Source organism: Vipera berus (assembly GCF_964194415.1).
Source record: "Vipera berus genome assembly, chromosome: 2".
Lineage (NCBI taxonomy): Eukaryota > Metazoa > Chordata > Lepidosauria > Squamata > Viperidae > Vipera > Vipera berus.
In genome coordinates, this window is record NC_138203.1 from 63,397,272 (window position 1) to 63,424,290 (window position 27,019).

Here is a 27,019-nt window from a genome sequence, read left to right on the forward strand (position 1 = left end):
CGGCATCTTAGAGCAGTATCTGCGCTGCTACGTTAACCTGCAGCAGGACAATTGGGTGGACTATTTGGCCATAGCCGAGTTTGCCTTTAACAACTCGCAGCACACCTCCACGCAGATGACACCGTTCTTGGCCAACGTGGGTTATCACCCCCGGTTTTTCCCCCTTTCTCCCGTGGACTCATCGGAGCCGGCAGCGAACGGATTTATGGCGGAGTTACAGGCGATCCATCGGTTGGTGCGACGGCAACTGGAGAAGGCCAAGGCCGACTACAAGAGGTTCGCCGATCGGTCGAGAAGGGATACGCCTCCACTATCGGTGGGGGATCGGGTCTGGCTGTCCACCAGGAACCTACCATCCACTCGGCCGGCGAGGAAGCTGGACCACCGTTACCTTGGACCGTTCCCAGTCGAGGCCGTCATCAATCCGGCCGCCTATCGTTTAACTCTGCCACGTTCCCTGCGCGTGCACCCCGTCTTCCATCGGTCCTTGTTGGTCCCCGAACAACCGGCCTGTCCACTTCGCCAAGCGGAACCTCCCCCATCAGGAACTCGTGATGGAGGCAGCACCCCCGAGTACGAGGTCGCCAGCATCCGGGATTCCCGCTGGCTGAAAGGTCGCTTCCAGTACCTGATCGAGTGGAAAGGGTACGGGCCGGAGGACTTCACATGGGAAGACGCGACCGCCGTTCATGCCCCTGCGTTGGTGACTGCGTTTCACGAACAGTTCCCATCCCGACCGCATCTGGATCGGCAGACCCGGGGGAAGGGCCCTGCGGTGCGGGATAGTGTTGTGACTCAGGGCCAGCCTGTGGTTTCGGCAGCCGGCTCAGATGTGTCGGATGACTCAGATGAGGGGGAGGAGGACCGTGTGGGAGACGAACCGGTTGATGATGGCGTGGAGGCTTGGCAGAGTTCCCAGCCGGGGCCCTCTTCTCAGCTGCGTGAGCCCGATAGTGCGGAAGATGATGACCCACAGCTGGCCCTGTTCAAGGACGCCCGACGCAGGAGGCAGTCGAGCAGGAACAAACAAAGAAAGAATGTGGGACTCCTCGGGAGGAGGCACAGGGAGACCACGCCCTGAGCTCTCTATAAAAGGAGTGTTTGGGGAGGGGCTGGTTGCTGAAAGCAACTTTTCCGCTTGAGAAGACAAGCTCTAGTGTTTTTGTTAACTGCGTAATTAAATCTTGGCAGATGCCTTTTAGCCTTGGACGCTCTCCAGTCTCTTCTTTCTGAATAGGGGTTTGCCTTACTCAAGGCCAGAAGAGGGCTGGTTCAGAACAATACCTTGAAAGGGATTACTGTAGCATGATGGTTATGTACATATGTATATTATCTTTTGCGAAAGTGTAGCATGCACACAGTAGATTGTATACCATGCTAAATTGGGGGAAATCAAAACCCTAAATATGGAGAAATAAACTGTACCCAATACAGGTGGTCCTTGACTTACAACAGTTCATTTAGTGATTGTTCAAAGTTACAACAGCACTGAATGACCGTTTTTCACAGTTACGACCTTTGCAGCATCCCCATAATCATGGGGTCAGAATTCAGATGCTTGGCAATTGGTTCATATTTATGACCGTTGCTCTGTCCCAAGGTCATGTGATCATCTTTTGTGAGCTAACGAGCAAAGTCAATGGGGAAACCAGATTCACTTAACAACTGTGGCAAAAAAGGTCATAAAATAGCGCAAAACTCACTTAACAAATCGTGATCATAAGTCGAGGACTACCTGTAGTAATATAGAGGAAGGGAAAACAAAGGTGACTTTGCCAGACAATGAGCAGGAAAAGGTCATGGGGGAAAAAACTAGGAGTTTGCAGTAGTTACTCAAGTTTTAATAGTGTAATATTAATTCTGTAGAGAAAGAATGGATAGATTTTGGAGCATTGGTGTTTCTTTTATTCCATAGTAAAAAAAATGCAGAGGACTTATGTCTGGCCATACTTTGATTTATTTACCAAGCAAAGTTTCCATTGTACTAATTGCTTAGCTCTTTGATATGAATTTCATCTTTGTTTTGAAATGCTGAGAAACAAACTGTGCCATTATTTTCTTAAAAAATGATATTTTCAAAGGTGATTAAAGTAGGGTGATGGGAAGTCCAATGGCTGCATAAATTGTATTCAAAAGCACCATATCCTCCCAATTTGGAATGAAGTTTAGAAATATCACTTGTAGCAAGGGACACTAAAAGAGCATTTCTCTTTGAAAATAGATAAAAATAGGGAGAAAGGCAAGAATTGCACAACACTTCAGTGAAATATATACAGAAATATCCACTCCTTTTTTAATACAGGAAAAATATCTCCTTATCTGAAACTGCTGTTCTGCAGCTATGGCTTCGTCACCTTCCTAGTCTAGAGAAGGCAATACTACAAAATATTGGACAATTAATATCCAATCAATCAGGGTCAATGGAAGAGATGGCATGTGTGATAAAAGATTCTTTATTGGTGAGTATAGTCTGCTGTAAGTATTGGAAACTCAACACATGTGGGCTCCAGAGCAGCAGCCCCCAACCTTTTGGGAACCAGAGTCCGGTTCCATGGAGAGAGGTTTTTCCACGCACCTGAGGGGCCGTGGTTTCGCATGCATCCCACAGATGGGGCTTTGCTTCTTTGCACAGACTGGTTTCTGGCATGTCGCAGCCCGGTGCCAGTCCACGGACCGGGGGTTGGGGACCCCTGCCCTAGAGCACCTACCACCTCTCCAGTCAATGCAGCAGTCTCCCATTATTATAACTTCAACTTCCTTGTGTTCAAAAGGCACTGAAGTATTTCACAGATTCACAAGTACTCTTATCTTTAGGTGCAAACCATCCAGACATTTGCATCTCCTCTCCAGTTTTGTTGACCAATTTACATAAACTCTAGTGAGCCGTGCTATTGAACATTATGGCAATTTTATTGTTGGTAAAGATGTCAGGATACAATTCTCAATTGATTCTTATTACAGTTCTTAAGAACCAAATGTCATTGTAAGTAAATCTTACAATAAACTTTAGCAGAAAGGAAAATTCAAATTCTGACTGGCTAATTCTAGAATTTAGTAGATTTGGAGAGGCAGACACCCAAATCCAGTTCATCCAATTAAAGGAAAACATGAAAAGGAGAATGGATTGGAAGTAAGGAATCCCTTATACTTTCTCAGGAAATTGATCTCCACCTTCTTTCCCTTCTAGTTCCTTTCCAATTTCCTACTACCCCTCCCCCCCAAAAAAGTAAATAGAGGAAGACAGAGATTAATCATGTTGTTTTTTTCTTATCAAGATTACTCTTGCTAACAGTTTAATAAACAGTTAAGTTGCCAAATCCTCTTTTACTTGAGTGCCCAAAATGTACCATATGTGCTAAGCCAATCATAAAACTTCCTTGGGAGAAAAAACACAATTCTGTATGCAGTGTAAATAGCATTATAAACAAAAGAACCTTATAACATCAAAGCAACTAGATTATCCTAAGCTCAGGTAGCTTTTCCATTCTCCCTTAGTCCCTATATACATATTTGAAGAATGAGGCTTATAAAAAAAATTCTAAGTATTAAACATCAGGATTTGTCTCTTATATCTGGTGGCAGTCTACAGGAGGGAAGGACACATTTTAAAATAAAATTTCATTGTATAACTAAAGCAGTGAATGTGATAAATTGTTGTAAACATGTCCAGAAATACAGAATAAAGGGTTTTGAAAAGTTTCTGTATTCTAAAATGAGAAACTGACATTATGTGTTGCTATATGGTTGCTGTATGATAAGTTTAACAGTTGAATTAATTTTACATAGGTATTTGTACATGTAATATATCCTTTCTTGTTAATTAGTTGGGAAGTTATTACTTTTAACTTTTTAATGACTATAATATATCTAGGATTTGCTTTTCACTGTTGAATCACTAATGTGTTTTCTTTTTGCTTTTCATTTTAACAAATAATGTAAAACAAACAGCAAAGCTTATAATTGAAGTTAAAATGATTTAATAGAAAACATGACTAAGTCAATAGTTGATACTATGTAAATGTTTTAGAATGTATCTTCATTAAGTTGCTATATAAGTGATATAGCAAATGTTATTCCTTTCTGTTTTACAAGATGTCACACTGAACTGTATTTCAAAGCAACAACTTTTCAAATCTATTCTTGGTAATGAAACATTGCTAAGTTTTATTATGGAAGGAATATAATACGCAACATTTTTAAGCTAGGATTCTACATGTAATTAAAGTGTGATGGTCTAGTAACTTCTGGTTTATACTGTGTGCTCCTCTTATGTTTCCATCCTTTTGGAAAGAGTGAAACTGATAATGAAAATTCTCTAGTTACCACAAATTGCAAAAACTAATGGTAAGTTTCACATCTATTGCACATAGAACAACTAACTTATAAATATTAATTTTCCTTTGAGGAGTTCGTCACACTAAATCTTTCAAATGATTGACAGTGGACACAAAATAGTTGTTTATTCACTTTATATTGTGTAAATATCTTTTGCCAACAACTAGGGAAAGGATGCGATTTTGTGTGTGATGTTGTCAGTGAACAGTTAATTTGATCTGTCAGCCATTCACACAGATTCCTATTCATAAGTATCATACCTATAACTGAATTGGAACTTCAAAAAAATGTTCTTCTAAACCCACAGTTCTTTTTTGTATGATTCTGTTGGGTAAACCTAATGGTCATGTTTTGTAGCTACTAGGCTGACTTAGGAATAACAACTCTTAGGCCCACAAATGTAGATAATAACTACTGAGTTAGTTTTTAGCTTGATTTCTCAGTTACTTTCTGACTTTTAAGTACAAAAGGGCTATGTCTGGTTCACCAAACACTGTTATCTCCTGTTCCTAAGGTTTGAGAAAAATTTAAGATTTAAAAATTGCAACTTGAGAGAAAAAAACTGACAAATATGAATTGTACCATCTTTGGAATTCTTTACTGATATTATTATTATTGTGAATCAATTAGTGAATGATTAGTCAATTAGAGATGAAGCAATAGTTGTAATAAAGGCTGCAATGTGAAGAAAAGGCTAGGCTCTGAGCTCATTTGCCAGTAGCTACTTTCTGCTGAAGAGTAAGAAAATAGGAAGAACTCTTTCCTGATACCAGAATAACAAAATAATAGAATAACAGAGTTGGAAGGAACCTTGGAGGACTTCTAGTCCAATCCCCTGTAGCATTTCAGACAAATGGTTGTCCAATCTCTTCTTTAAAAACTCAAAACTTCTGGAGGCAAATTGTTCCACAGATTAATTGTTCAAACTGTCAGGAAATTTCTTCTTAGTTCTAGGTTGCTTCTCTCTTTGGTTAGTTTCCATCCATTGCTTCTTGTCCTGCCTTTAGGTGCTTTGGAGAATGCATTGACTTTGCTTGTCAGAAAATTGCAAAAGGTGGACTTCTGGTTTGCATCATGATATCACAGCTGAAGGAAAGCGGGGCTCTGCTTCCCATGGCTGATTTCACCTTGCCAGGGGGCTCTAAATGGGCCTAAAGTCTCCATGGAGGGGACCCTTGTAGATCACAGAAAGATGATTTAATAATAATTTAATAATTTGATTTCTATACCGCCCTTCTCCCGAAGGACTCAGGGCGGTGACAGGGCAATACACAATAAAGATCAAATACAAAAATTAAAAAACCATTAAACATCATGCCCATAAAATCAATACATATTAAGTTAAAAACTAATTTTAAAAACCCAACCCCATCCCGTCAGACCAGGCCAGCTTGTTCGAAAAAGAATGTTTTAAGATCGCGCCGGAAGGAGCGAAGGTCGGGGGCCGTCCGGAGCTCAACCGGTAAGCGGTTCCAGAGGTCTGGTCAATCCATTTCATCCAAGGAAAGCCCTCCAAACTGGCAGGGGAAAGGCTAGCTGCACTTCTATGGCTAGCCTAAGCCATTGACAACCAAATAAAGAAAACACCAGCATTAACAGCATTTTAAACAACATGCGTGGTACTGTATGAGATTATTAATTCTCTCTCTACTACTTTGATATTTGACTCCTGGGTAAGACAAACTCCCATAAAGCAAGAAATCCCCAAGCGAGGAAGGGGAGTTTTGCTCCCCCCTTCCAGAGGAAAAAAAAGCAGTGGGTGAATCTTTTAGGGGGGGGTGAGAAGAATATAATGCCAAAGTGGAAGTTCTACAAGACAGAGTGTTGACAAATTGCAGAACTGAGAAATCTGTTAAGGGTTTTCTCTTTGGAAAGAATATTGGGGTGAAATTCAAGAAACTTTAAAGCGAAAATAATGGGTTTATTTTTAAGTGTTGAGAAATGGATATCTGAGGACATCTAGTGGTGACATAGAGGTACAGCATTAAGCTTATTGCTGCTAGAACAGAGGTCCCCAATCTTTTGGTCACCAGGGACCATTTCCATGGAGAAAGGTTTTCCCACAGACTGGAGAGTGTGTGGTTTTGCATGCTGCCTGCATCCCGTGGATGGGGCTTTGCTTGTTTCTGCAGACCAGTTACTGGCATGCTGCGGCCCGGTACTGGTACCAGGGATTGGGATCCCTTGGCTAGAACATTTGGCACAATGCCTAGATACAGATAAACTCTCAGCTTCTTTGACCTTCAGCTAAGCTTTCAGTTCAATAGAGAAAAATATTATGGACTACTCTCTACTTGGTGGAAGATATAACTGTTTTGAAACTTGCTGACTATTCTGGACTACAAATATTGACTGAATCTTAACTCTTGACTTTCCGCTTCTTGGTTATTCTTTTTTACTGGGGGGAGACTAAAGGATTGACTTTAAGATGGTTGGACATTGTGGATTACAAACATTGGATTGAATCTTTGGATTCCTGGACAGAAGAATTGTGACAAAATACCCTTGGTTAATGATAGACCTATATTGTGGAACTTATTGGATTACAAAGGCTACACATAAAGACTATAAGAACTATATGAGATGATTTTAAACCTAAATTTAATTTTAAGTTGTGTATTATGCGTTGATTATAAGATTGGTCATATCAAACAAGACTAACACTTGGGAAATATAAATAGAAGGAGGGAACAAAAGGGAATGCTCCACATTTAGCCAAAAGTGGTAAAAAACCACCCCAAGTGTCTGCCTCTGAAGCCCACAATATGGCACATCAGAGACAAAGAACTAATAATTTCCATAAAGAAATACAACCTATATTGCAATCAATTCAAGAGACAATTGAGTTATATAGAGAAGATTCAAGAAGAAACCATGAAGAGACTAAAGAGAACATGAATAAGATAAATGAGCAAGTTCTTAAGTTAAAATCTAAACTAGGGAATCCCCAGAAAATGACTACAAAGAAAGAACAAGGAACCCAGAAAATAAGAGGACAGATTGGGAAAAAATGATCCAAAGACAGAGGAAATAAAGGAAGGAAACTATAGACTGACATAGACAAAGAAAAATACTGAAGACCCAGAGATAATATCAGACATGGAAAGAACACACCATCTCTCAAGACCTCAGAATATACTTGAAGATAAGGAAGAAGATTGTATAGAACAGACTATAGAGCCGTCGGAAGAAGCGTTAAAAACTGGGAAACAAGAAATGAAAATTGAAGCTGAGGGAGGAAGAAAGTGGGTGCTTCTCAATGAATACGACTGGATTGAACTCCCCCTCAGAAATACCTTACTCAAATGGCTTTTCCTATCACAAAGAGCACCCGTAAAAATTGAGGAAAAATGCTCTGATGATTTAAATACATGGCTTTGGAAGTCTATCTGGCAAAGAAAGAAAGCTAGAGATAGACTAAAGAAAATAGAGGACTTGATCGATTGGTTGGGGCCTCATATTACCAAACAGGTGTTTGAATATGGCTAGAAACAGATAACTTAGATATTAAAAGACTATATTTAGAAAGATATGATTTATACGCGGTGGCTCAGTGGGCTAGGACGCTGAGCTTGTTGATCAGAAGGTCAGCAGTTTGGCGGGTCGAATGTTACTCGTCCCAGCTTCTGCCAACCTAGCAGTTCGAAAGCACGTAAAAATGCAAGTAGAAAAATAGGGACCACTACGGTGGGAAGGTAACAGCGTTCCGTGCACCTTTGGCGTCTAGTCATGCCGGCCACATGACCACGGAGACGTCCTAGGACAAGCGCTGGCTCTTCGGCTTTGAAACAGAGATGAGCACCGGCCCCTAGAGTCAGAAACAACTAGCATGCATGTGCGGGGGAACCTTTACCTTTATACTTAGAATGATGTATTTTTCTATGAGATGGGATAACAGGATGGTTTTTAATAAGGGAAGCTTTTACTAACCTCAGTGTAACTACTGTTGAGAAAATCGTAATGTATAAAGATATTTTGAACACTGAAGGGAAAACAAAATGGAAATGAGCTGGGAAAACAGGTTATTGATCTAATAAGGTGACTAATTACAAATAAAATTGAGTTACAAATTGGATAGAAAAGATGTTATAATTTAGAAACAATGTCAGTAGATACAATATTAGAAAAATATGATGAATAAACATATTTAATGTATTTATGTTATATGTATTAATAGTAGAAAGAATTGTATGTTTGGTCTTTGAAAATTGAAGAAACATCACTTGAAGAGATTTAAGAAAATATCAGAATGTGCAGAAACTTAAGAGCGATATTGAAGAACAAAGAAAAGATATAGAATAATTTTAATATATATTGTTGACTAAAAATGAACCCAGACAACACATTGTTTATTAAGCACTTATGATTTGTAAAAATTATAAAATCAATGAAATTTTATATAAAAAAAAGAAAATTGCAAAAGGTGATCACAAGACCCTGGGACATTCCAATTGTCATAAATATGAGTCAGTCGCTAAGCATCCGAATTCTGATTACGTGATCATGGGGATGCTCCAACGGATGTAAGTCTGAAATCCAGTCATAAGTCACTTTTTCCGGTGTTATAACTTTCAATAGTCACTAAATGAACTATTGTAAATTGAGGATTACCTTGTACCACAGTTACTGCAATGGCAATAGTTCTGCTATTCAGAGTTATATACAGAAACATTTGCCACTTGGCTAGTCAATGAACTTGGCCATTTTTTCCCTTCTAAATTCCTGTTTCTGGAGTAGAATTGGACGTAATGCTATTATTTCTTCACAAAGGATACTTGGAGATAGGCACAAAATCCTGTATTCGGTAGCTAATTATATCCCAGCTGATCACGGGCATTTCTCTTGGCTATTTGCTTGTACCTACAGTACATAAAAAGTAAAGGTGCTCTTTAGTCTTGATATTATTAAAAAGTTACCATTTTTCTACTATTATTTTTTTACTTCCCATTCTAGCTAGCGACTCAGATTTTCCCAGGTGGTCCTATATCTAAATAAAAGGAAGGCAGCCCTCTTCAACTTCTGAGATCAGCCAAAGTCGGTGGAGTGCAAATAAGATTGGAAACTGACAAAAACCAATAAAACAAAACCCCTCAGATTTTGATGGGCTTAAGTCACTTTAAATACAGTAAGATTTTCTTTGTTCAGTTCCTTGTTGGCTGCTTTTGAACTATAGTCCACTGATCCACTCTATATTGCTAAGGCAATTTTCTGCCTTCAGTTTAGCCTATAAACATTCAGGATAATATTCTTAGCGAAAGTCTTTAGTCTTTTTTTTTTTGTTAGAGCCTAAATGGCAGCAAGGCTTAAGTTCTTTTAAAGGAATGTTATAAAATGCCAAAACTGCATGAGAAAACTTCAGTTAATCACATATAGAATTGCTAGATTCAAGTTCTAAAGCATATCAGATTTGCAGAGCATGTAAATTGTAAAATTATTCAGAGACAGCTCCCAGATAATTATTAAATCACTAAGTTTGGTTCTGCTCAGACACTCAGAACAATGCTTTAATTACACAGGAACAGTTAAGTAGCTTATTTCCAGAAACAGTAATTTATTTTAAAATGTCCAGTGAGTTTCATATCTAAATAGGATTTCAATTGCCATTTCTTTTGGTGTTGCAATTACTTGGGTTGTTTTTTTTACTCATTGTGTTGAATTCCTGAATTCTTTTATTTATTTTTTTTAACAAATGCTACTCTTCTTGCAACAAAACATTAAAAAGGAGGACAATTAGCATTGTTAGGAAAGCCTTGAAGACTGTGGTAAATAAAATTGCATACTTAATGACCTGAAAATCAAATCACCTCTCTTCTTCTTTTTACATATATGTGTAACAGAGCAATTTGTAGAATGAATACTTTTTGACTTAAGTATATCCATCTATCTACAGTACTTTGAAACGATAAAAAATTTGAAATGGCTTTTAAAAAATCCTCATAAGTTTTGCATACAAATATAAGGAAAATGGCCATGAATTCCTATGAACACTAGGTGGCACAGTTTAATATGACAAACAGAATAGTCTGGTAGAAAAAGACACAAAAAGATGCCATCTAGTCCTTTCAGTATGATAGTGGCAGTTAAGAAATGAACCAAATTTTTAGAATAAGGGTGCTCTTCTGATATTATGCATTACAATATGAAAAATATATCTAGGAAACCTATAATTTTATCTATTATTCACTAGAAGTATTTTCTAGAGAAACATGAAAAGTTTTTATCTTACATCCAAAACAACATTATCTTAAAACTCTAATCATTTTTAATAAAACCCTTACAGGAAACTAAATATTAGCAGCACCAACCAGGTGGATTATTTGTTGTAAATATGACTATCTTCAAGTTGACATTTGGCAGCCATCATTAAGTTAAAACTATTCTCCTTTGTGCAAAAAGAGACATTCATCCTCTCCCTGTATGGATGAAGTGATAAATTCTTCTATTTCTGCACATTTTATCCTTCCACATTTTTCTACACTTTGAGTCACATGGAAAAGGAGCACTTTATTTCGGAAGAAGATGAGAAATAAAGGACAGAGTTGCTCTCTATATGATTCCATGAGAAAGGAAGTGAAGTGCTTTGTCAGGAAAGGGAGGGATTTTGGTGGAACATATTTTTAGGAAAAAAGAATGAGGTAATAAAAAAGACAAACTGGGATTTTACTTGCAAAGTTGGGATTTCTCTCTCATTTTCTAGATCTTTATGCTTTTCTACTATTAGTTTTAGCTTAGTTACAGTTTTCGCAGCTTCAAAAGGGGGTTTTCAGTACTGAAGTAAAAATAATAACAAAACTTTTCTTCAAAAGTAATTATAACATAAAACCAATGAGATTTGACTCATAAAATGTGGATTAAGTGAGGAAACTGTAAAAAATACTTGTAATGTGAATACTAGAAAAAGATTTTACAGAAAATGTGATAAATTTAGTTTTGACTCTTCTGCTTTAGATTGTTCTGTGAGGTACAAGATAGCAGTTAGGTAATTGATAATGCTGTAAAAGAAGAAAATAACATGAAGCAATGGAATCTCTTCCATGTAAATTTGGCAACCTATCCTAAAAATTAATTCATAATACAAAATATTAAATTAGGAATCTCATTTTTATAGTAGATAAAATACTGGAATTAAGCTAAGAAAACATGGGATCAGGTACTCACCAAATATGAGGAGCCTAATAATGTTTTAGAGAACAGTGATATTGGTTTCATAATAACATCTCCATTTAAAACTAGTCTCTCCTAAAAAAATAAAAAATGGAAATTGCTGGGGCAGTACACGTCTAATGAAGCTTGCCCCTCCAAAGGTGATCTTGGACCACTTGCTAATTTTGTTTAGCCTTACAACACTAGAAGAAGGAAACTATGGGTTATCTTAAGTTCAACTTTGCAAAGTCTTGTTTAGTCTCTTGCTGAACAGAGTAGAGCAGACCATGTGTGCAGTCTCTGCCTCCCATGTCTTTGTATATATATCCTCTCAACCCTTTACTTTGCCACACTGACCAAGGAAGTTCAAAAGGTTCTTTTCCATAAATGTACTTGAACGCACTTAGAAACTTCCTATAGACATTGTTGCTGAACATGGTGATTAGGGATTTTAACACCTCATCATGATTAATTTTCATCCAGTTTCTCTACTTTTTTAGAAAAGTATCTGAACAAAACTACTTTCTTTGTATATCCATTAACATTATACTCTTGCTTAACAATGGCGACTGTGACTGCCAGAACTGCTATTCCTAAACAACACCGTCACATGACATTGTGCTTTACAACCACATCACTTGGTGACAACAATTCTGTCCCGATTTCCTTCGTAAGCCAAGAACTACCTGTAGATAATTTTTCTTTTAAAAAAATGATAGTTCCTTTGTCATAAATAATTGTTTTATTGCAGCAAGTGACAGGCAAGCACCCACCTCTCCCTCAATATTTGTTATGTAGCTTGGATGGCAGGTCTCAATCTGCATGGATTTCAATCCCATTTAGGTTTATAGCCCAGAGTTTCCCAATGTTTCCGGCTTTGCAGATGGGGGGAGGGGCAGGGGATGCTTTGTGCAAACGGCACGTGCAGCTTTTTTACACGCAGCTCATTCAAATGGAGCGCCCACGCTGCGTGCACAAGTGATACGGGCACTCGCTGGCAGCTTCCACAGCCTAATTGCAAACCTCTCTCATCCCACTAGTGAGCCATTGCCCACAGGTTGGGGACCCCTGTTATAGCCCTAGCATTAAAAAAAGGAAATGGTTTGTTCTAATTTCTCACTTTTTCTGTGAACTTGGCATCGTGTTCTGTTCTAGTGGAACACAAAACATTGACATCCTTGAATGTCTTATTCAATTGAAGCGTAGTTCATAATAAAATGAACATTTTGAATGGGATAATTTTGTTCTAAACACATTTCTCATTTTCTATGTGTGTACTTAGTAAAATATATTTGATTATTATTACTGCCAGCTTCATTGGCCTTTTAAAGTCACAATTTGGGAGGAAAAATACTTTTTGGTGGTAAGATTAAACTAACCTGATAATTCATTTTTCTTCTTATTGTTGAAAACATGACTTTTTCCCCCTGCAAGATTCTAAATTACTCAATTTGTTTTGCAGCATCAAGCTGCATGTCATCCAGCTGTCTTCAGAACTATTGATGAAATTTTCAAGTAAGTTTGCATGTAATTTATATGGGAGGAAGAACTATTTAAAATGTTTCAATCATATGCAGTTGTTTGAATATGATAGATACATATTTGATAGAATGAATTATTACATGTCAAGATTTGTATATATGTGTGGATGTATAGGTATACGGATATGGGGATCTTTAATATATCTTAACCAGGGGTCATTACTTTCCACATGATAGCTTCAGAACTTTTTTGATGAATTTTTGCAATGGTTCTTTTTCACAAAAGTGCTTCAGATTCTTTAACACTGTTTTTGGGATTGACTTTACCTTATATTCTGCTATTACTTAAATAAAAATGCAATGTAAACAATTGAATTTAATTGCACCAGAGTGGCCTTGTTTCATTCAGAAACTAAGCAGGATCTGACCTGATAGGACTTAGATGGAAAACTAAGAGTTGAAGACTAGACTGGATTATTTTAAACATAATCCACCCCCAAAGGGAGTGACAGACAACTTCACAATATTTCAGAGAAAATTGCATTGGTGTCTGTCTGATCTTGTTGGAATCAAACTGTATGCAAAGGTGAATATATATTATTTATAATTAAAATCTGAATCTGAAACAATTGACTAATTTCTATAGCGCAAAGAAAAGTTGCTTTTAGTTATTTATCTCTGTGGAAATTAGATTAGGTATACAAATAATATTAATATAATAATAATAATAATAATAATAATAATAATAATAATATAATAATAATAATAATAATAATAATAATAATAATAATAAGAAGAAGAAGAAGAAGAAGAAGAAGAAGAAGAAGAAGAACTAGTTGGAAGGGACCTTGGATGATGATGATGATGATAATAAGAATAAGAATAAGAATAAGAATTAATAAGTTGGAAGGGACCTTGGAGGTCATCTAGTCCAACCCCCTGCTAAGGCAGGAAACCCTATACCATTTCAGACAAATGGCTGTCCAGTCTCTTCTTAAAAACTTCCAGTGTTGGAGCATTCACCACTTCTGGAGGCAGGTTGTTCCACTGGTTAGTTGTTCTAACTGTCAGCTGAAGGGAGCTGATTTATTAGCAAGGACTTTCATAATCCCATTCCCTAGATTATTTTGATGGAATGCTCTTCCTTTGCAATTAATTTAAGTGGTTAAGGCACCTCTTATTGATCATTAGACTCTTTGACTCTTAAACTCTCAGCCTGAATGAGTGGATTAGAAGCAGATCACCTTCTGAGCAAAGGTACACCATATAGAATGTTGATAGCAGCCATTTTGGGGAACTGGGGATTAGAAATGCAAACTCTTGTTCAGTAAATATGAAGATTTCTACTCTTCCCCCTCCCTCTGTTATATTCACTTAATGGTTACTTCCACTAGAACCAGTCCTTTTCTTTTCCCAAGCATTCAAAGTTACAGAATTGGAAAGACTGGTAAATTAGTGAGGCTGGTAAAACAGTTTATCCAGTACCTTCATCGTTTCTATATGAAATTGCTGATGGGATTTGTGGAGCTGCACATCAAAAACATACTTATTGACTCATTAAATAATTATATTTCCAATTTCCAAAGCCAGCAGTGTATCTAAAATATTAGGGATTAAGGAAAATGAAAGATTATTGTAACAATGCACAGGAATGTTTTCTATTGCCGTTTTCACTATTAGTTTAATTTTACAAACATATTCTGGTGTGAGATTTTGTAACTAAGAAACTTAACTGGGTACTTCAGTTATAGTAGATATAGTAGATCATATGGTTTGCAGTTGAAAAACAATGTTCCAACATCATCAGAAGGATTTGTTCTAACGGCAGTAACAGACAGGTGTTTAATATAGTCATATTCAAGGACAAGCAAAATGAAGTTGGGGTTTTCTTCACTTCTCAAGCGGTTTAAAAGCTAGATGAGTTAAGCCCAAAGCTTGAGGCATGGGAAGAATGTTCTTGTTTGGGTATTTTTTTTGCCTCCCTCTCAATTAGCGACTGTTGTGATTGGCATACTCATAATCTGACCTGTCGTAATTAAACTTTTCACTGCTCAGGAATGCACTGCTGGAAACTGCTGGAGCTCAAGAAATAATGATTGTAATGCAGGTGTTTACACAGTGCTTTGTTAAAGCTTACCATGAGAATAATAAGCAGGTTAGTCAAGTTTCTTTCTCATTATTTTTTAAAAATGAAACGCTTCAAAATTTAGGGCAAAAGAATCATTTTGAAGTTTAGATCAGTGGACAAGTATAACAACCCAAATAATACCTTTAGATTGCAGTAAATGGTTGGTAACGTCCATTTCAGAATTTTAAATGATATCAAATTTAAATTGGACACAAAGCCAATAAATATTTTTCAATCTACATGTTACTTAGCTAACATCAATATTCACTGCAATATTTCATTGCAGTTGTAATTGAGCATGGTGTGGAAACTTTAGATGCATCTTTATAACTTATAGAAAATCTTACTGGTCCATCATCTAGGGCAGGGATGTCAAACTGCCGGCCTGTGGGCCAGGAAACCGTGCCCACCCCATTGTTGTCAATGGGGAAAAAGCTCTGATATGTCACGCGACATCATATGACATCGCGAGTTTGACATGTCTGATCTAGGATAAAACACAGCTATCTGTTTTAATATGAAGTAAGATGTTAAATTTTTTTGCATTCAGATGACCTTTTCTGTTCCTTGGATTTATATAATGAATAACTAAAACACGTCATTGGTTTATAGCTAACCTCATTTGGCATTTCCTCTGGTTTGTATTACTCTCTATAATAACTTTACAAGTGCTCCTTTTTGCTTTAGTCAGTTAAAGTAGTTGTGAAAATTTTAAGTTTGGGCCACACAAATACTTTAATGTTTCTCTGCTCAAAAAATTTTTTTAGTAAATGCTCCAGTGGTTTTTCCATTTTGTGAGGGAGATCAATTGATCAGTGGTTATTCATGTTGCAAATGATGCAGTAATTAATTCTAATTAGCATTGTAATTAAATCTCTTTTTTAGTTCCAAAGGGTATGAATTAGGAGTAAAATTGTAGCTGTCTAAGTTAATATGTATAGGTGCCACACCCATTAAATTTGCTTATAGGGTAGCAGCAAATTTTGCTGCCTTGGCATGAATGGGGTGGCTGGGTGGAGAACTTAAACTTAATTCGTCTCAATCCTGCCAAGACTGAGTGGCTGTGCATATCGGCATCTCGGGCTAACCAAACTATTCCACCTTTAACGATGGGGGGTGAGGTGTTACCCCCCGTTGATAGGGTCACAACTTGGGCATCTTCCTGGACTCACGGCTCAATTTTGAAGATCATATAGGAGCCGTGACCAGGGGGGGCTTTTGCCCAGGTTCGCCTGGTGTGCCAGTTGCGACCCTACCTGGACCGAGATGCCCTACGCACAGTCACTCATGCGCTCGTGACCTCCCGTTTAGACTACTGCAACGCTCTCTACATGGGGCTGCCCTTGAGGACCACTCGGAGGCTTCAACTGGTGCAGAATGCAGCCGCGCGAGTTGTAATGGGGGTTTCCCGATACTCCCATGTAACACCTCTACTCCGCGAGCTGCATTGGCTTCCGGTTGCCCTCCGGGTGAGATTCAAGGTGCTGGTGATGACCTATAAAGCCCTGAATGGCTTGGGTCCGGGATATTTGAGGGAACACCTGCTGCCAGCATCAAGTTCCTTTCGTCCAGTGCGCTCACACAGGGAGGGTCTTCTCAGGGTGCCGCCAGTAAAAGATTGCCGGCGGATAACACCCAGGGGGAGGGCCTTCTCTGTGGGTGCGCCTGCCCTCTGGAACCAGCTGCCCGTGGAGCTCAGGACTGCCCCTGACCTGCGTTCATTCCGCCGGGACCTGAAGACTTGGCTCTTTGAGCTCTCCGGCCCAGGCTGAGAATTTTTAACTGGGGTTTTTATTTTCAGGGATAATTTAATCTTTTTAATTGTCTTTTAACTTTTGTATTTTGTATTGGTGTGATTTTAAAATGCCCTGTAAACCGCCCTGAGTCCTTCGGGAAAGGGCGGTATATAAATCTAATAAAATTAAAATTTAATTAAATTAATTAAATTAATTCCACACCCTTTAAATAGCCAGAAGCCAACTGTGTTAATCACTTTGTTATTTATGTGCTTCATTGTTAAGTTGTTTTTAATATGTTAAATATTAATAATTATGTTTTGGCATTTTATTTACGGAATTTTTTACTTTTACTGTTACAATTTAGGGAAAAATTGAGATTGGTATGGTATGCAGGCAGACAGGAATGCTTTCTGGCTTTTTGTTTACGCTTTAGTCCTGAACAAACTGAGTTCTGTCCATCTCCATGGTATGGGTCAGTGATGGCAAAACTATGATGTATATCAAAGATGACATGTCATGAACATTTTGGGTGACACATCCGTGCTCACAAACACCTGATAACAACTATTCTCAAAAGCATGCCTTTAAAACCCCCCCTCCCCCTCCCTTCTCCCCCTCCCTTCTTTGAGGCCTTCATTAAGAATGAAGGCCTCAAAGAGCCTCAGGTAGGGGCTGTCAACAGAAAGAGAACACCGCCTGAATGAAGATAAGCAGCACACAAAAGATCCTGGGGAACGCTAGGCCACAGAGACAATTGCCTTTCCCCAAGGCTTGCGTGCCTTGGGGAATAGTGCAAAACAGCCTTTTTGAGTGGCAGTAGTGGTGCCTAGGACTGAAGTCAAGGCCTGGGCTCCATTTCAGGCCCAGCCTTGGTGCTGCTGCCAAGTGCTGTTGTTCAGAGTGTCCTAGATTGGCGGGGAGGGAATAGAGAATTATTTCTCTTTTGTTCAAAGATGTTTGTCTGTGACACACCAGTTAGGCATCTTCTGAATTTTTGACATGCTAAACCCAAAAGGTTCGCCATCCTTGATATAGTACTGCACAAATATTTGCCATTCCTAAACTATGAATAAACTATTAGCATGTGCCTTAAAAGCATAACATAAGTTTCCTAATACATTTAGAGCAAGAGATCATTTATGCAATCATGGGTATCCATGAGGAGAGACATGTGGAAAAGTGACAATACACAGGTCACGGTTATGCATATGATGTAATTATATCATTTGCATCATGACATGACTGGTCCAATCACTTAATTTGCATTATTTGTGTGATAGCTTGATGATGCACATGGCTTTTACCAGCTCCTTAATATGTATTATCTTATATTTTAATATTTACTAAGCATATTTGCTTGCAGGATTATCATTTGGTACAATCAAGACAGAATGAATGAAAATAAAATATTTTTTTGCTGATATAGGCTAAGATGTCTGTGTCTATAATTCCCCCCCCCCCAGTGTTGATTTGTTTCCTCCCATCAGGTATTGAATACGGTAAATTGTCCTTTCTGATAATCAATGATAAAGGATGAAGCTTTCTTAATCTTCTTAAAAGCCATTTATGAAATGAATTCTTTAAGTAATATGTGTGTTAAAGAATTTTTTTAGCTTTTGCTGCCTTACAAGCATCTTCAGTGAAATAGTAATTCCTTCACAACTTTCATTTAACAAAAAAACTTTTATGATTTCTTATCTTGATTTACATATGTTACAGAATAAGGAAGTATAATTTATTCATCCAATCATGTACTTCTCTGTATTTCCAGACAATGAGTCATATGTATCATTGTGCTTTCATTTACCCTAATTTGGGAAATATTTGAAGTGGGATTTCTAAACAATTATTGCTGTTTCCTCCCCATTCCCTATTGCAGAATTATTTTTTATTAATCAGGTAGTTCACATGGATTCCAATGGTTGTATTGAAAATTGTGAGCTTTGATATCTTTTGTTTCTCATGAAATGAATACTGATGCATTAAAGTAGCTTTCCCCAACCATGGTGAGCTTCAGTTACTGAATGTAGACTTTATAACCCAAATCATGCAGAAAGACTGCTTGAAAGAAGCTTTTTTAAAAAAATTCCATTTATATCCCGCCCTTCTCCGAAGACTCAGGGCGGCTTACAAGCTTAGCAGTAGCCTTCATTCTATGTATATGCCTGCTTATTAGGGCTTTCACACACACCCCAAGCGGCATTATTACAAAGTCAGCTTAATTGCCCCCAACAATCTGGGTCCTCATTTTACCTACCTCGGAAAGATGGAAGGCTGAGTCAACCTTGAGCCTGGTGGGATGCGAACCTGCACTAATTGCAGGCAGCTGGTGTTACTTAAGGAGGCATTAGCCCACTGCTCCACCAAGGCTCTTAAGCTGCATAGTAAAATAGGCTTTTGATAACCATGCCACTACATATCTCTAGAAAGCCTTTTTTTTCCATCACAGAATGGCCAATTATACAGTCTCTTCTAAATAACCTATTTCCGTGCATGTATTTTAAGTACAGAAAGCAGTTTTTAGCTTTAGATGCATATCTTCTCTTATGGCAGATTTTAAAGATTCTCATAAATTGGTTTAGGTCCTTGATAACTGGAATTAAAAATAGTAATAATTTCATTTCAGCATAAATTTCCACTGAAGGCCTATTTTCCTCATAATCCACACTCACTTGTGATAGCTTTCCTTAAAGCTCCTTCAGGTAAGCTCACTTACATTTTTTTCATGTTACTCATTAATATGAGTTCAGGAAGCATCAAGCATGCTTAATACTGGTGTTCACATTTCTCTTTAGATTTGCCTGGTAATAGTCTATATCAGCATTTAGACCACCTTGCTGGAATGCTCAAAACAACAGTAGAAGTCAAGTGCTCTGAGTAAGTAGCAGTGGACTTGCTTTCCTTTCTACTTTTTTAAAGATTGTCTTAGCTTGTGAGCGATCCTTTTTTGTAATTTGCTACCATGTATGGGAAACAAAGTTATTTTCAATGCATGGTTTTCATTAGTGTAAAATTAGCACTATTGTATATTACTATTCCCATCGATCTTCAAATTAAAAAAAACTTCACTAGTCTTAATAGTTTCAGTTTGGAGCCTTCTGAGAACTTAAGTCATATTCCAATACAGTAGTACCTTGGTATTCAACTGCTTTGAAACTCATCGAATTTGGTACTCAGCCCATTTTGACATTAAAACTTTGTCCTGGTACTTGTTTGGTACACAACACACAAGCTAGAATTGTCAATGTTGGCTGCCTTGTGACTCACTACATTATTCCTTACAGGAAAAATGTATGTAGTACTCATTGTTTTTGGTACTCATCGTGCCTCCTGGAACCAATTAATGATGTGTGCCAAGGTACCACTGTAAATAGAAAGGCTGATACGCATGTTGGTGTTATTCCAGGTCTTTGGATGAAGCCTTCAACAACTGGCTTTTGTTGATTCACTTTGGAGAATGGGCTGATCTTGCAGCGAAGCAGTTGCTGTTGTCACAAGCAGAGTCCTCTAATTTGTTGTGGCTTTTGGTATTTTACTATACTCCAAACAACGTGAATCAGCAGAGAACTCAAATAATGGTAAGTTCTATCTATGGTAATAAATGTTTTGAAAAGCAAAGATGTTTTTGCGACAATGCTTGCAAAACAGCTCAGAAATCATTGCTAAAGATTCATCATTAGCTTTATTTTATAGGCTAGAACAGTCTTCAGGAATAAAAAATAAGAGTGGCTTAAAGATTGGATGAATGAGAATGAGATGCTTAACAATGAATGAATGAACCTTTATTGTCAAAGTACAACCATGTATACATTGAGATTGGCTGAGCCTCCCTTCGTGCCCCCACCCCCCAACTTACAGTGACACAAACCCTCCATCTTATTACACCATGTGAACTAATTGCGCAACACACCAGCCTCGCAAGTCAATTATGCATAAAATTTATAAAAATTATTTCCCGTTCAAAAGCCTAACAGCCCATGGATAAAAGCTGTTTTTCAGCCTGTTGGTATGGCTGGCTATACTCCTATATCTCCTACCCGATGGTAGGAGAGTAAAGAGATACCGTCCAGGGTGTGAGTCATCCCTGAGAATTTTCCTCACTCTTCTAAGGCAGCGAGCCCTGGCGATGTCATCCAGTGGTGTCGGGACAGCCCATAATGTCTTGTGCTGTGCTCACCACCCTCTGTAATACTTTCCTATCCGCGGCTGTCAAACCAGCATACCAAACCACAATACCATACGAGATGACGCTCTCTATAGTAGACTGGTAAAAGAAGGTCATAAGCCATTGTTCTACCCTGTTCTTCCGCAAGACCCTGAGAAAGTGAAGTCTCTGTTGGGCCTTTCTGGCCACCTGGGTTGTATTAACTTTCCAGGTCAGATCTTCGCAGAGGTAGACTCCCAGAAATTTAAAGGAGGAAACTCTCTCCACACAGTCCTCCCCGATGTAAAGTGGGGCAGGTTCCTCCTTTTTCCTCCGGAAGTCTAGCACCATCTCTAACAAAGTATCCATAGTCCCTTGGCATGTGTTAAGATCTATGAAGATTTGTATTCAGCCAACTATATTCTCTGACAGATCTTCTAAATTATTTAGTGAGAAAGTTTTATAGCTTTTGAGAGTCTCACTGTGTGACTTTGAGTATTAGTAATAAGAGGGTAGTTCTGTAATGATTACTAATGGAGAAAGTAGGTTAACCTTATATATCTTATGTTCCTTTCAAATTTAATATTAATCTTATGATAAAGGAACTACTGGCTCTTTCTGTATTCCTATTTGACTTATTGCCAAATACTTTTTAATGTAAAGATGTAGGGGTGCTATTATTTTAGTGATATTATTGAATTTTATCCTACCCCTTAAGATGGCTTACTTTAAAAAAAGTGAAATGTCATTTAGTTCAGATAATCTAGGGCAGGAGTAGGCAACCTCGGCTCTTAAAAGTCATAAAAGAGCCGAGGTTGCCTACCCCTGGTCTAGGGGTTGCAAGGGCAAATGGGACCAGAACTGTTGTTACTAAACGATCCATTTGTAAAGTGCCACATAAGATGACCACATCATTTGGTAATGGCAATCCCAATTATTATCATAACCCCAAGACAATGCAGGTTATTTAAGTGAGGATCTCATGTGACCGTGACATGGGAAGAAAGAGGAGTCCTAGAGAAGCATATCAGCAGGTAAGGGGGGTCAGGTGGGGAAGGTGGATGTTAGGGAGTACAGATGGGTAAGAATTGCCACCTCACTGAGAAGAAAAGGGAAAGGCAAACATCCTCTGCATGCCACTCCTGGGTGGGACAGTCCTCCCACTGAGTAGCAATGTGGGGATGTTTTGTGGTGCTTCCCCTGCACATGGCTGAATGCCTGGTGGTTACTCGGTCAAAGGCTTCTTGCCTGGCAAGTTATCTGGAGGAGAAAGGGCAGCTAGTTGGTGAGCGCAGCAGAGGGGAGGAAGCAAAGAAGATGACAAAGATGGGAGGGGGCATTGTAAATGCAAGTTGGCCAGTATTTTGATCACATGATCACAGGGATGCTGCAATGGTCAGACGTTTGAGGACCAGTTGTAAATCCATGTTTTTCAGCACCTTCGTAATGTTGATCAGTCATTGAACAAATCGATATAACTCAAGGACTACTTGTCCTGCATCCTACTATACAACTGAAACACTGGTCTAAAGCAGCGTATTTGTCTTTGCTTTCTTTCTCTCTCCTAAGTTCTTATTAAAACACTCTCATTAGTTTTGTCTCTTTCACATTTCTCAAGAGAGCTGACAATTGGGTGGTCCATTGGCTCAAGGCCAGAGAACAGTTAAGTTGCTATGAGCAATTTTCAGGTGATCTATGTAGTGATGACAATTGAACATTCCAATTGCTTCTCGCTTACACAACACATTACTATTTATCCTTTGATTGTGCTTCTATGCCATCTATGCTTAATATACATTAGAATATGTATAGAAAAGTCTCCTTGAATGGGAGCAGCTTTACTGAAATATAGTATCAAATATATAATTGCAAAAGAGGTATTACTAATAACAGAATCTAAGGTGGTCTTTGGCTGGTAGAAAATAGCACAACAGATGGCACCACAAAATATTTGTGATTTCTATAAATGCTAATTGTCATTTCCTTTACTTTCCAAGTCCTTTTTCATTAAATTGTTATCAAGCTTCTGTTTGCACCTTTAATTTCTGTAGCTACTCATATCCTAATTTAACATTCTACAGTAAATAGTTTCCATCCCACACTTCTTTTTCTATAGTTGCAACACAGATGCCTAAGAAATTAAGGATAAAAGGGTTTTCCCCCCCCCAAAAAAAAGTCTGCAGCAATTTCCACAAAGAAAAGGAAATATTTAATTCTTGACAACAGAATGAAACTGCCACCATGAGAAGCTTTATAGAAAATTAAGTTTAGAAATGAAATTCTGTGTAAATTACTCGATATGGAAATTATTCAGCTAAAAGTTAGATTTGTAAATACTTGTATTATCTGAGTACTTTGTATCAAGAATTTCAGATAATTGGCTTTTATAGCAAGGCTACTTTTTGTTAGTGTAAGGACACAACAATTCTATTTAAATGTCACACAAAAGTAAATTTCAGAAAATTTACCTTTGAAAGAAGCGAGATAAATTGCCACTGTTTTTTATGATCTGCCTGCTTGCTTTTGGTTGTTTCATGGTGTTTTCTATATAACATTTTATAGATAAAATAAATAATATATATTCCATCTTCAATACCGTTGTTAATTCTTGTCCTGTCAATTAATGTTGGTCTTTCATGCCCCATTTGGAGAATGTGGGCCAGGATTATCAGGGAACTAAAATTTATGTATGTATTTAAGCCTTTCTCTTCTATGTTTCTATAAACACTGGTGTTATGAATAATTGGTGTGATAATTGAGTTAACCATGATCATTTCTGAGCAACATGGTTGTATTCTATCCTGTTTAGTGGATTGGGATAAAGCAGATATTCAACAAGGCTGATCCATGGCTTTGGTCTTGCTGCCAGGTCTAAACGCATTTTTCAAGAGTGAATCTAGCCATGAATCTTGCTGTTGTTTTTTTTTACATCCTTCAGAAGTTCAAGAAACCAGTGCTAGCTACTTCCTTGTTCTGGCTTCCCTTGAATAATATTATTTCTTGAGAAAAGTAGGTCACAAAAATGCACTATAACCTCTAGGTTGCCTAGCTGGCTTGCATGCTTAAGGCAGGACTAGAACACATGGCCTGGTTTTTAGTCTGGTGCCTTAACCACTGTACCAAGCTAGCTCTCATAGGTCGGTTAAGCTGCCTTTTGAACTTTGGTTTTGCCTGTTTTGATTGTCGTTTTTATTTTACAAATGTTATTATTGTGTTTTTATGTTATGAGTTACCAAGAATCTGTATTGGATAGTAGCAAGGATAACTATGTTATATATGTAAATATTTGACTTTGGGCACATCTCATGCAATACTATGTAGTGACTGACAATAGAAAAGGAGTGCATTGTTTGTTTAAAAATAATGAGATAAAAGATATTTAAACAGGATATTATATATATATGTGTGTGTGTAAATAGAAGTGAATAAGGAAATCACTTGCTTAAAATTAAAGGCCAGCAGGCAGGAAATTTGCATATTGCTTTTTATTTCTTTTCCATCCCTGACATGCCTTTAATGTAGTAAATATTTCAAGTTCTATGTGGCCAATAATTTCCTTTAATGCACAGACAATCAAATTCTGCTTCCATTTTGGCTCCAGAAACTGTTTGTTCTGGCTGCTTGAAGAGGTGAAAAGGAGGGGAGGGAAACTTTTGACAATAATAGGAGGAGGAAGCCAAACACTTGAATTCCTATCAGAATTTTTTATCAGAAGAAGTCAAATTGCATGGAGTTTAATTGATTTGTAGTTGTAGTATTATGTTGAGCCCTCAAATAACCTTCTGTTATTTCCCCCACAATATAACAATCTACCTTTATTCTGCTCTGTGGATTTTACCACTTCCTTTTATTTACACACACGGGTCAAATTCTGGATCACGGCCTGCAGTGCTTTAGTTTTTCAAGACTAAAGAGACAATTTTAAAAAATCTTTTGTATCTTTCCTCTTCTGGCCCATGGTCTCCTTCCCTTCTCCACTCTCATTACTTCCCATTATCGGCCTACGAATCCAGTCTGTACTTTGCTGCAAATTTCATAAAATGAATATGACTTTTATTCTTCAGCTAACCCTTGATTCCTTCCAATTGTTGTCAACAGGTAGAAGCTAGATCTGTATGTGACTATCTGACAAGCCTCTCAAGGATGCCAACCATTTCTGTTGCAGACCTACAAACTCTATTCAGCAGCAAAACCAGTGTAAATCATCCTGCAGCTAAACATATTTTTATGCATCTGATTATCAGCTTTGTACTATTTACTCCTAACGGACACACCGTAGCCAGGGAATTGATTACATATGTAAGTTTTTTTTTCCTAATAGCAGAATATTACAATTCCTGTACTGAAAAAACATAGTCATTTATATGTTTCAATTTTTCCACATGGTACTTCGTTGGTGTGTTTGGCTATACCTCCCATCACTCAAGATAGTAATCGTAGATCAGAAATGGGAATTGTAATCTGGTCTAGTAATTTTAAACAATTAACTGGTTTTGACTATAGGGACAACACTTACGTTTTTTTCAACCTTCATTGGGTTTAATTTAATAAGGTCCTGTGCTTAGGCATGTTTTGCTGCTGCTCAGCTCTTGAAAATATTTAGCAGAAGATCCTCTTTGCGGAGTAATTTTGGTTCCCTCATTGGGCAGAGCAGAAACTAGTCAGCAACAAACACCTCTTCAGAAATCACTAATATACCCATTTTGAGTTCTTAATGAATGAGCTTTTAGAATTTTTTTGCTTTCTCTTTTGGCCTGTGAATATCTGTGAACTATCTAGCATGCTAGAGAGCAGAAAAATGTTTGTCTGTGCCATAAGGTAATATTCTAATTTTAAATTTATTTTTTCCCCTCAACTTCTTTCAGATTCTAGCTAGAGGTGGTGAAATCCCAGAGGTTATTGGACTTCTTACCCGTATCTCAAATACAGCTAGCCAACTTGGAGTGAAATATCAATGCTCTGTAAAGCTAGCAAATGATCTGCTCCAGGAATTCCGATGTGGTGCTTAGTACTTATTTAGAATTATGGAATAGAAGGAGAGAAAGTAGCTGTTTTCAAATGGGCATTTTCTGAAAGAGATTGGAAGACAAGACTGTCATTTACAAACTGTACAATAATGATGTTCATGTAGTTTTTCTGCATTTGCAGTTCAAAGTTACTCAAAAGTGCATTGTAAAGCTGTTCTTTTTTCTTTACTTTGAGAAAATGTTTAAAATAGTGGCATGCTTTATTGATGCAATCATTTACAAGCATCTTATTTCTGCTATACCACTTTGTGGCATCTAAGCCCCGTTACAAGCACATGATTATTAGTGATTCCTTTTGAACTAAATTTTTCCATTAGATCAGTGACCAAACACCTACTTGTGTTTCTTCTAACTTGTTTTCTTCAACAGGAAGCAAATATCATATTTTGTTAAAGTGGCATTAGTCAGCAAATGTATTTTCCTTTCCTGGGGCTACATGGACCATAGACCTTTCCTGAGCTGCAGACATGGAACACTGCCAAGGAAAGATTTGTGCAATTTTAAAAATTGATTTTTTTAAAAAAATTCCTCCTTTCATAGCAGAACTAACAAGCTGCTATTAAAAGTTTGTACTTAACAAGGATGTCTCCCAATTTGCAACTTAAGAATCTAAATCTCATAAATAAAAGACTTGTTTGGAAATCTCTGACAAGAGAGATTTTTATACTGCACAAGAAGAACATACTTCCTGTAAACCAGGGGTGTCAAACTGCGCGTCATCCGGAAACTGCACCCACCCCATTGCCGGTAATACCAAAACCGTCCCGATAGGTTGCGCAACATCACTTGACATCGCGAGTTTGGCATGTCGGCTGTAAGCTATGCATTTGGATTTTTAGAAGTTTCCTTTAAGGCTTCTAATTTAAATCTCCTCCTACGTAGGAATAGTGGGATTCTTATGCCAGCATGCTTTTTGAGGGATAGGATGAGTTCCCAAAACAAGGAGAAAAATCCCATAAACATTAAACTACGATAAATGATTAACATGAGATACATCAGGGTTTGATTGCCGAGTATATACA

The 27,019-nt window shown here is 37.8% G+C and overlaps 1 protein-coding gene across 1 annotated transcript in view; it reads left to right on the top strand.

The window, feature by feature from the left end:
- Positions 1-26,750, top strand: part of FANCC (FA complementation group C) — a 69,860-nt gene extending 43,110 nt beyond the window's left edge. The window contains exons 9-16 of the mRNA XM_081319362.1: positions 2,303-2,459; positions 12,941-12,993; positions 15,015-15,114; positions 19,453-19,528; positions 19,622-19,703; positions 20,233-20,404; positions 25,069-25,269; positions 25,836-26,750. Coding sequence (XP_081175488.1) covers positions 2,303-2,459; positions 12,941-12,993; positions 15,015-15,114; positions 19,453-19,528; positions 19,622-19,703; positions 20,233-20,404; positions 25,069-25,269; positions 25,836-25,979 — 985 coding nt within the window. The 3' untranslated portion in view covers positions 25,980-26,750. The remainder of the gene's footprint in view (positions 1-2,302; positions 2,460-12,940; positions 12,994-15,014; positions 15,115-19,452; positions 19,529-19,621; positions 19,704-20,232; positions 20,405-25,068; positions 25,270-25,835) is intronic.
- The last annotated feature ends 269 nt before the right edge of the window (positions 26,751-27,019 follow it).